This window comes from Lotus japonicus, chromosome 4 (assembly GCF_012489685.1).
Source record: "Lotus japonicus ecotype B-129 chromosome 4, LjGifu_v1.2".
Classification (NCBI taxonomy): Eukaryota; Viridiplantae; Streptophyta; class Magnoliopsida; order Fabales; family Fabaceae; genus Lotus; species Lotus japonicus.
Window position 1 is genome coordinate 7,280,850 of NC_080044.1, and position 11,176 is coordinate 7,292,025.

At 33.3% G+C, this 11,176-nt stretch overlaps 2 protein-coding genes across 2 annotated transcripts; one reads left to right on the forward strand and one right to left on the reverse strand.

The window, feature by feature from the left end:
- Positions 1 to 756: 756 nt before the first annotated feature.
- Positions 757 to 3,171, forward strand: LOC130716292 (uncharacterized protein At4g28440-like). The gene is made up of 2 exons (XM_057566499.1): positions 757 to 1,139; positions 2,697 to 3,171. Exons 1-2 carry the CDS (start codon positions 866 to 868, stop codon positions 2,885 to 2,887), a joined length of 465 nt encoding a protein of 154 aa, XP_057422482.1. The 5' UTR covers positions 757 to 865; the 3' UTR covers positions 2,888 to 3,171.
- A 2,594-nt stretch (positions 3,172 to 5,765) lies between these two features.
- On the reverse strand, positions 5,766 to 10,976 carry LOC130714424 (cytochrome P450 CYP82D47-like). Its single transcript, XM_057564321.1, has 2 exons — positions 9,910 to 10,976; positions 5,766 to 6,819 (listed from the first exon to the last, which is right to left on the reverse strand). The coding sequence occupies exons 1-2, from the start codon at positions 10,882 to 10,884 to the stop codon at positions 6,190 to 6,192; spliced, it is 1,605 nt and encodes a 534-aa protein (XP_057420304.1). The 5' UTR covers positions 10,885 to 10,976; the 3' UTR covers positions 5,766 to 6,189.
- Positions 10,977 to 11,176: the final 200 nt, after the last annotated feature.

Consider the following 11,176-nt stretch of genomic DNA (forward strand, 5'->3'; position numbering starts at 1 on the left):
GCCGAATGCCCAGCCTACCCAAGTTTCTCGACAGCGTATCCAAGCCACCATGTGCATACTCAATCGATCTCCCCCTCGACCAAATAAAATTCATCACCAAGGAATCAACACGATCAAAAATACTCTATGGAAGCCAAAAAGTTTGCATAGGGTTTATTGGAATCACATTCAGAACTAACTTAACCGGCCTTACCTTTCTCGCCTTATTCAACAACTTCCATTTCGAAGACGCTAGCCTCTTTGACACCCGATCCACAATAAAATAAAAAAAGCTTCTTCTTTTGGCAACCTCTGAAAACGGAAAAGTCCAAATACTTATCAATAAGGTATGAGATGTGAAACCGAAAAACAAGCATAGCCTTAAACCACTTCCCATTGGTTTCAATATATTTTAAATCTAATTTACTGCATGAACTAATCATATCCATGATTCCATCTGATTCACTCGTTCGAGCCATCTTACTCTACTCTTGTTCTATGTTCTTTTTTCTCTTCTAAACCAAACACACTCTCATTTTTTTTTCTAATTTACTCTCAAGTCTCATGATTTGTTTTTCAAGTCACTCATGGATTATGAGTAGTGAGTAGTGAGTAGTGAGTAGTGAGTAGAGTGATGAAGAAGTAAAGCTTGTTTTGTTTACATTTGTACCCTTGGTGGCATGTCACGTGACCTTTGGTAGATTCCATATGAAACGACGTGTCGCATGATTTTCCAATAGGAAAGTGAATATGAGTAAATACAATTCAATGACTTAATTGCTCTTTACTTCCCATCTCTGAAAAAAAGAAACCAAAAAGTTTCTATAAGAAAGCCAAAAGCCTCACACAAAGACAAAGAGAGAAAGAGTTTGTTTGATCGGAATCAATGGCTTCAACGACTAAGCAAGAAGGCACTGGTGGCGGTGGCGGTAGCACCGGCGGCGACAAACCGGCGAAGAGAAAGCCCGTTTTCACCAAGGTGGATCAGCTGAAACCTGGAACCAACGGTCACACCCTGGTGGCTAAGGTGTTGTCTTCTGACACCGTTTTGCAGAAGGGACGACCCTCTTCTTCTCAGAACCTTCGCCCCACTCTCATCGCTGAGTCTCTCATCGGCGATGAAACCGGCGCCATCATTTTCACCGCTCGCAACGAACAAGGTCTGAATATCTCAACCCCCAACAACCCTTTTGTTTTTTTTTTTTGGAATTTTTTGTTTATTTTTTATTACATTGTTTGTTTAGTTTTTGAGATTTTCTTCAATGGATCTGCATTGTTTTTTGTGTTGTGAGATTTTGGGTTGTGTAATGCTTGTTTGTGAATGTAGATCAGAATGGTGATTTGATCACAAATGTCAGGGTTACATGAAATCTGAATCATGATCGATTGATATAATTCACATAGAATCAATATCCTTCATGTTTTGATGTGCTGGTTTTTCTGCCTAAGAATTTTTTTTCATGATGGGTGTTTGAGCTAAATGCTTTGAAGTAGATTTGATAGAGTGGGTTCTTTAGATATTATTCTGTTGTTTGTTGCTACAAATTTGCTTGGGGTGGAGTTTTTATACCCCTCAAGGTGTTCTTTCAGGGGCATGAGTTGTGAAATATATGATTCTGTTTAGTGTATTTCTGGATGAAAAGTATTGCTTTAAAGTGTCTCTTTATGAATTTGGGCTTCTTATTTCATATTTGAGGTTCAAAAACTGGAATGCTTTGTTCCGTAAAGTATTTCTTGCTTGTTTTAGTAACTATCTGCGCAGGGCACGGTTGTCGGGTTGCGGTCGGTATCTTTGTGGTCACAGTTGTGCTTGTTACCAGGATCTAATTTCTCACTGAGCTTGATTCGATTACTTATAACTTGTTTTGTTCGTATCTTTGCATATCACTAGCTTTTTATTCACAGATTTTTTTTTTTGTTTTTTTGAAACTCATGGATGTTGATATATTTGTTGTCAGGTATGCACGCTGTGGATGAAGTGTTTCATTTACATTTGGTGTTTTTCCCAAAGCTGTTTTAATGAAGATCTTTGAATGTTAATAAACTAGTTAAGGCTGTTTATTTTTAGATAAGAGTTTTATTGATTCCAGAGTCTGCAATTTATCCTGTTGTTGGAGCTAGAAAGCAACTACTGGAGAATGGAGGTGACAACTTTCAGGTTTCTTTAAAAACCAAGAGAGTAAGCAAAATGGGATCGAAGTAATGAAAATGTGATGCATTATATGGACAGGACAATTTTGTGAAATTACTTAGTTTTGTTCTTTTTACTCGCTCGCATTCTATCCTTCTTTAGTAGACAAAACCTTATGATTCTTCTGTGTTTATGATATTTGAAGATCTTACTTCATCTTTACAAACATTTTTAGGTTACAAAATGTGGTACTCCAATCATATATGAAGTTTATGATTTCATTTAAATAAAGTTACGTCTAGAATCTTTTTGTTGATTGGTAATGCATGTATAGATTTATGATAGAAAAATACTGAACGTCATGAGACGTAAGGCATGATACAGAATAAAATATCTTACTCCCTGGTTATCCAGCAGAAGATTAATGATGTTTTGTCACGTGCTGATTTCTTTCGTTTTATTAATAATTTATTCGTCGCGTATATCATATCTGTTTATGATATATGTATATAGGGCGTGTAGAGAGAAGACACAAATTTATATTCTATCACCTAAGATCTGACCATTTTTCTTCTGTTATGTGCAGTTGAGTTGATGAAGCCTGGGAACACAGTGATTCTTCGTAATGCAAAGATTGACATGTTTAAGGGATCGATGAGGTTGGCTGTTGACAAATGGGGCCGCATTGAGGTTACTGAACCTGCAAAATTCGAAGTTAAAGAGGATAACAACCTGTCTCTGGTCGAATATGAATTGGTTAACGTGGTTGAGGAATGATTCCTCAGACTAGTGCAAATGTGGCTGTTATGATTTCTTTTCAGTACAATGGACACTATGAAGGTAAAACTTAACTGTTGATGATGGATGGGTTGGTATACATTCTTACTTCTGTTAGCTGGTATTTTCCCGTAGCATGTTTGACATCTTTAGGGTTAAGTTGATGTCACTTGAACAATGCTGTGTCAAAAATCAAGGTTTCTATTATCTATGTTAGTAACTGTATCCAATGAAGTTAAGAAAAGTACAATGTGTTAATATAACTATCTTTATGTTTCTCTCAACTTTCATGTGCATGAACTTGTATTATATACACCTTCTCCTTCATATTTGAGAAACTGAGAAGAAGTGTGAGTATTGCTATGGCTTTGTCGATGCAAGCCACTAGATGAACCTGCAAGAGTTATCTTTATACACAATCCTCATGGCTTGTGAAATGTGAAAATGTAATCTTTTCTAAGGTGTCTTGCGTTGTTTATGGAGTCTAGGAGTTCTGACTTTTACAGGATTTCCAGGTGCGCTTGTCGTTTTATTTTTCCAACAACTGTCAAGCGACACTTACGTCATGTAAATAGAAGACAAACAACATACAAGCGCCAATTGTTCTTGAATGAACAATAGTGTGCAAACTAGATCAGATCAGACCCTAATGGAGGTAGAAAACCCTTAAGACCTAACAGCTCTAGTATATAAATGAACATGAAGATTACAAGAGGTTCCTCTCATTTTTATAGGGGATGAAGTGTAAACCTAGATACATGGATTTGAGCCTTGGTGCTAAAAGGCCCATACAAACATAACCCGACCATTGAGGGGTTGGGTTGCCAAAGCCTATAAAGCATGTAGATCGTCAACTTAGTGTAAGTGATACATGAACCGCCAACTGGCGCAAGGAATACATAAATGGTGTAGAACCACATGTAAGATGAAGGAATCGTGATGGGTTGTCATATGTGAGATGACTCGCCGAATAAGGATTCGCTCATTCGGTGACATGGTCACTCGCCAAATAGTGGGTTCTCTCATCACACCTCGCCTTAGTTCTTCGTAGAGTCTTTATGGATAAAGTTGCTTCCTAGGCGGGTCCCCTATTATGACGAGGATGCTCACCCGGTCCACACAAAACATTATTGTGGTTCAATCATGGTCTGTCTCATTCCGTTCTGTTCTGTCTTATCTTGTTTCGTCACCAAATGCTACCCAAGTCTTTAAAAATTTTTCATTTGTTTCAATTAATTTTCCATTTTCGTTGCCCTTTGTTTCTGTAGTTATTAATTTTTTCTTATATTTATTTTATAGATTTTGTTAACAAATAGCATATGTATCCATATATAACATTTCCCCGTGCACCGTACAAGTATAACACTAGTTTATTATAGTTGGGATAATTCTTAACTAATGCTTGTTAAGGAGTAAAATGTAGAAAGTGTGGATTAGAAGCTATTGCATTGGATGTTTTTTTTTTAAATTGTATTTGTGAATTTGTTTTCAGTGTTAATCATGGAATCTTCACACAATTAGACTAATCTATCTTCCCATTGTTTGCGCACTAAGCAGTAGGTAGGAGGCTAGCTAATGAGTTTTTTTTTATCACTGAGACAATTTAGCTAATGAGTTTTTTTTTTCATCACTGACAATTTTTTTTCTTTTAGCAACCCTGGTTTATACAACGGAGAAAAAGTGTTGCCCAAAAATGATTAAGGAACTTCATGCTTGTTGTCATAAATGGTTTAGGCAACACATTTTCAAAACATTAACTAGATGTTACGTATTTTTATAATAGGGTTCAACTATCACATGATAATTGTTACAATTACTCACAATAATAAGTTGCATTTTCTCACAATGTTTTCATAGAGTATACGAGAAACTTTTACTAAAAGAAATACGTAACACATGCAGATGAGCATGTCGAAAACTGTTGCGTAAAGTTTAGGAAATATTTTCTATGTCTATGACTACGCTTTTAAACTATTGCGAAAAGTGAAAAATGTTGTAGTCACTTTTAAACTATGTGGATAGTTCTTTCCCTACCTCAATTAAATTTGAACCTTTAATCACTTGTTTAAAAGATGACATGTAGAACTTCTACATTAACCCACTTGATTATTGATGAATTTGATATAGCAATCCTGTTAAAGAACAATTTAGCACACCCCTAATAATTATCAAGAGTTTCATGACAATATGGAAATGATGCATATGATTCCTTTTTCAAATTAATAAAATGTTTCCTCTCAAAAAAATAAATAATAAAATGTTGGTTATTTGAGATTTTGGTACAATATCTAATAACTTTAAAGAATAAGCAATGTTATTAATTTTACGATGAGTTGTCTAAGGGCCTGTTTGTTTACTGTTTTCAAAACAGTTTTCAGTTTTTAAAAACTGGAAACCTGTTTGGTACAACCTGTTTTCGAAAACTGTTTTTGAAAGCAGTTCTCATTTTCAGTTTTTAAAACTAAAAAACCAAAACAGGTAAAAGATGTTTTCAGTTTCAGTTTTTAGTTTTCAGATATCAGTTTTCTAAATGTTCGAAAACATGTCATTCAAACTATTTTCTTCTTCTAAAAACTGTTTTTAAAAATTGTTTATGAAAGCTGTTTTAAAAACTGAAAACTAAAACTGCTATCAAACAGACCCTAAATGACTCATACAAGTTATTAACTCACAACTCAAAAGACCAATAGGATTTGAGGTGACACACTCTATAAAAAGAAGTTTTTATTTAAGTGCAAATTAAATATAATATGAAATGATCTCGTGTTTTAATTTAATAAATTTATTTATTAAATAATTTAAATTTTATTTTCTCAATCAATATTCTTTTTTTAACAATCAATCAATATTGTATTCAATGAAAACGATTGTTATTTACCTTTATCAAATAACTAGAACACATTTTTATTTAATAATTACTTCTTCATACGCATTGTGAAGAACAACATGTAGATCATCGATCAATAATGTTTTATTCGCTCGAGTACAAGGCTAATCCAAGTAGCCCACAGAAAAACAAAAACAACACTAAAGGATACAACAGCCCAAGACACAACAAAGAAAAATAAAGGAATTGAAGCATCTAAAAACAACAGGGCGAAAAAAAACATCAACAAACAACAGCAAAGAAGTAACATAAAGGGACACATCAACCACAAGCTTAACAGTACCAACGTGATGCAGCCACGCCTAGAACAAATAGATGGGGGAAACTACCAAGATCAGCTGAGAACAACCAGGCACAACCACCGAGAAAGAGATAATTGAGGTAGGGAAAGAACTATCCACATAATTTTTTTTTTTCAATTTTGAGTGTAAACTTGGGTAGATTGGCGTGGTGTAAGAATGACTTTGAGTGGAGAAGCTTTGCTGTTGGTTAACCCGGACACTTCAACCATATCAACTGGTCCTCCATCAACAGTCACTATATCAAACCCATGCAATAATGTAGCAAGTGTCATTTGAATCAGTTGAAGAGCGTAAGAGATTCCAGGACATATTCTTCTGCCTGCACCAAATGGAATGAGCTCAAAATTTTTTCCCTTCATATCAAGGTCTTTATGGGTTGTGAGGTATCTCTCTGGACGAAACTCCATTGGATCAGAATATATTGAAGGATCCCGTTGAATTTTTGAAATGTTAGTCACGAGAGATGTGCCAGCGGGCACATGGTATCCACCCACAACACAATCTTCCATAGACATGTGAGTCACATTTAATGGTGCGACTGGGTATAAGCGCAATGTTTCCTTAATAATGGCTTGAAGATACACCAATTTCTCAAAGTCTGATTCCATTATCTTAGTTCTTCCTCCCATTTGTGTGTCTAACTCATGTGTTGCCTTCTTTAAGGCTTCACGATTGTTGAGAAGTAAAGAGAGAGCCCAAGTTAATGTTGACGTCGTAGTGTCAGTGCCGGCCACAATTAGTTGCTGTAAAGCACATTAAACATCATTTTAGTTATTTTTAATTAATTTTCAATTTTTATTAAAAAAAATAGATTAAACAGTTCATTCATATTTAAAATATTAAAGGATGGTTTTTTTAATCATATGTATACAAAAATAATATCAAACCTTTTCAGGTATTATTTTTGAACATATGTAAAATAAATTATTTTATTTCAATTAAAGATCACAAACATATAATTAATGAAAAATGAAATTAAAAATAATACAAGAAAAAGGAGGTCAATTTGAAAGCTCACTCCTTATTAAAAATTATAACTTATAAAGAACAAAATCATGAGGTGAAAAATTGGTTTGCTGGATACTAGACTTCCTAACTTCAATTTTTGTCGTTAAAAAAAACTTCAATTTGAAAAAGAAAAAAACATATATAATTGAGAAGTCACATGGCTATAACAAACTTCTTATGGAAATTTTTGGTGAATATTTTTTATTACATGTGGAATTTGAGAAATAAAATTATATTTGAGATGTAAGGGAAATAAAAAAAAAATTATAAAACAAAACAAGTCTTATTGATGAAATACACAGAAATGAGAACAACTCTCTCATAGATAATTAATTTAATTATAGATATACTTGAATACCAGAACAATAATATTGTTTTTTTTTTTTTGAAATTATTAATATTGTTCTTGAGGTAAAGGTTTATCTACTTTCAATATATCACTTGTCAGTGCTCTATGTTGTTTTAATATACTCGCATAATATCCTGACAAAAGTATATATTACGATAACCTACCAAAATAATATGAAGCAAGCACGAGGAGCACGAGGCGGCATCAAAGAGTATTTCGGGGTTTCAATTGTTGTGAGGGTGAATTTTAGATCAAAGCTTTGGTTTAATTTCTTTTTCCCTCTTCATGTTTTCTTTTGGAGGGTTGGTATTTTTGCTTTTTTTTTTTGGTCGAATGAAAATGGTATTTGCTTGTGAGTGAGGGATGATGTCTCAATACACAAGGTATGGAAGTTACCGCTCATTTATAGAATACTCCCTCCGGTCCTATTTATAAGCAACAAAAAAAAATTCACATAGTTTAAGAAATGTAGTAAAACTAGATAAAATGCATTAAATTTGTCTTGAATCAAAATAAACATCCAAAATTACCCTTTGTTATTCGTGTTGGAAAGTGGAAAAGAGAGAAAATAATTAATGAGACACATTTTATAAGTTAGAATTAATAAGGGCATCATTGGAAAAAAATAATTAATATAGCTCAAACTTTCATTTGGTTCTTATAAAAAGGACCAAGATTTTTATTCTCTTTCATGCTTATAAATAGGACCAGAGGGAGTACTTACATTTTCCTCATTTCAAGTGGGTTAGTGGGGTTTGAACCTCTGACTTATTAGATACGAAACTATGTCATGCTCTATTAGACCAACACCTTGAGATCATTGTGATATATTTTTTTTGGTACATAAGAAAAACAAATTGCATCCGCCAGAAATTAATTCCTGAACCTTCCCTACCCAACCCATATGTCCCCAACTCCTACCACTTGAGTTATCCTTCTACAGAGATGTTGTGGTATTCTTTTTTATTGATAAGATTTTATTTTCGTTCAAAAAAGAATAATTCAATGGGGTTATATAATAAACTCATTTTTTGTGGAGAAGTAATTTTATCTATAAAAAATTTATAAAAAAATGAGAGTAAATTTCAATTGACTTATTTTAAAAAACTATTTGTCCACTTATGATGACTCATTTAACTCATGAATCATAATCCAATTCTAATGATTTTTTTTTCTTCTTCGGAAAACAATGATTTATTAAAGTGACAACAAAATAACCAATAATGATATATACACACCTTATTTTTAAAACACTTCATTTCCGTATTTATTTTTATTTTTATCTCTTTTCTCTTATTATCACATCTCATATTTTCTCTCTCTTACTTTTTCTTTTCTTCCTATCTCTTTCATCATTCCACTATCTCTACCTCAAAGAAAGGTGTGAAAGGAACATTATTCAAACTCCATTATATTAAATTTTTTTGTTGTTAATAAAAAAAATTCAAACTCCATTCTATGTACCATTGATATTACTTATTAAGATTTTCTCAAAAAAATATTACTTATTAAAATTAATTAAGTAAAATGGGTGCAATTTTCAATTAACTTATCTAAAACAATATTGATCTACCTAAAATATGGTTATATATACTTGGCAGTATCTTAGATAAATCTACAATTCCTTATTAATGTGAACAAGATGTGTTGGTTGCTGGAATATATTTTGTACTTACCAAGATGTATAATAAGTTTTTGGTTTCATTGCACTTTTGATATCTCTAACTTGCACATCATCCACAATTTTTTAAGCTAAATCAAACAATTTACTTTTAAAACTATGTAACTTTGATTATTATATCAATTTTTATACATAAAAAATCCTTAATTTTTAATCAAATATTTACAATTTATTTGTAACCAAAAAATATTTTAGAATTTATGAGCAATTGAAAATATAAAATAATTTTGGAAGTTTGAAAGTAAAAAGATTGGATGAATTTAGTAAAATTTGAAGAATTTATGGGATGGGAAATTAAAATTAAAGAGATATTTATTTTTTTAAAATTTAATATTTTGGCTAATTATTTTTTACTCGAAGAAAATTTGAAGTTATTTAAGTGAATCAATTTATGTGATTTCAATTAATTTTTATAATTCATTTAAAAAAATAATCTTTATAATTTTGAGTAGAATAAAAGTGAATGAGACTTAGTTGTGAAACATTAAAAATTAAGTGACTGAATTTGATAAAAAGTTATGTGATAACTAAAATCACAAATCAACTAGAAAAAGGACTACATTAATACAATTAAATTTAAGCTTGTTAGTAGTAGATTTTTTTTTCTTCATAGATTTAACAGGACAAAAATCTCACACGTATTTTTATTTTGTTTTTAAAATACAATTTAAATTTTTTTTACGTTACTTGCTTGACTCAGAGAATCAAGTGAATGAAAACCTGATTTCTTTTCCAATGTCAAAGACAAAATTAAATATCAATGAATGAAACGTGAGCTAGATAGATAATACATACCAGACATGTCGCTTTTATTATGGAATCACCATCATGACCATGGAAACCTTCATCATCAACGATGGATAGAAACACATCCATAAAGTCATATTCACCCTTTTTCCATTCCCCTGAACCATTATTCTTTCTCTTTTGTTTGTGTTGCTCAAGCCAAACCGTAGCAAAGTCATCTAATTCTTTAGATGTTTTTTTCATTTTATTCTCCTCACCATCCAAATCCAACCATCTTAAATATGGTAGAGCATCAGAAACAGTGAATAACCCCATGAGACGAAAGAATTCCCTAACTATCCCCCGAATCTTTTTGTTCTCTTCCTCATTCCCATCACTACCCATTCTTTCAACTAAGCGTTTTCCTAACACCGTTCTGAACACCACATTCAGTGTTATGTCCGCAAACCATTTCTCCATCTCAGTAACCACCACTTTTTCAGTACCACTCTCCTTCATCTTTTCCCAAGAATCATAGCTATCTTTCATTGCTGCCTTCACCTCCGATTCCATCACATGCTTCAGCATCTCCGTGCGTTTGGCGGAAAGAACCTCCACTGTGGCTATCTTTTTCACGTCACGCCAATATGAACCGTAGGGTACGAAACCAAAGAAGTTTTTAGCCACAATTTCATTGGCTAAAGTTTTGGGACGAGTAGCAAACGCTTTGTCGTTTACAGTGAAACACTCTTTGGCCATTTCCCAGTTGCTCACAACAAGAGTGCGGTGAACACCTAAACGCAAGGTGAAGATGGGTCCATATTTATCAGCTATGTTACCTAGCGTGATGTGAGGTGGTTGGGAGCCACCTAAGAGGGGGAGGTGGCCGATCAGAGGCCATGCACCGCTAGCTTCCGGTGGCGGTGTGTTAGTATGACTTCTTTTCTTGAGTGACCAGAAAAGAAGGAAAAAGAAAAACAACAATGTGGCTGGGATTGTAAATGGCTGGGTTGTTGACCATGAGAGGAGAATATCCAAAGCCATCTTGTTGGAAATTCTGGTGCTATGGGCTTAGCATATGGGTTTTAGGAACAACCAGAGGTTTCAATGGTACAGCAAGCTGTGATAACTCTCGGATATATAATATAGGACCAGGCACAGGTCCCAACGGTAGCTAGTACTAGAAGATAACAGTAATAGGTTTCTGATTGGTCCAGCTAAGGGTGAAATGATAACTCTCTTGGATCTAATATAGGAGCAGCGTAACCACATGTTCTTGCCTTCTTGGATAATAATTTTCTGATGATTTGGATCCTTTCCATGCCAAATCTCCATC

Bases quoted from the DNA above. Each gene is read 5' to 3' on its own strand.
- LOC130716292 (XM_057566499.1), top strand. From the start codon at position 866: ATGGCTTCAACGACTAAGCAAGAAGGCACTGGTGGCGGTGGCGGTAGC. The intron at 1,140-2,696 runs GTCTGAATATCT...TGTTATGTGCAG, and splicing joins CACCGCTCGCAACGAACAAG to TTGAGTTGATGAAGCCTGGG.
- LOC130714424 (XM_057564321.1), bottom strand. From the start codon at position 10,884: ATGGCTTTGGATATTCTCCTCTCATGGTCAACAACCCAGCCATTTACA. The intron at 6,820-9,909 runs GTATGTATTATC...TGTGCTTTACAG, and splicing joins TAATAAAAGCGACATGTCTG to CAACTAATTGTGGCCGGCAC.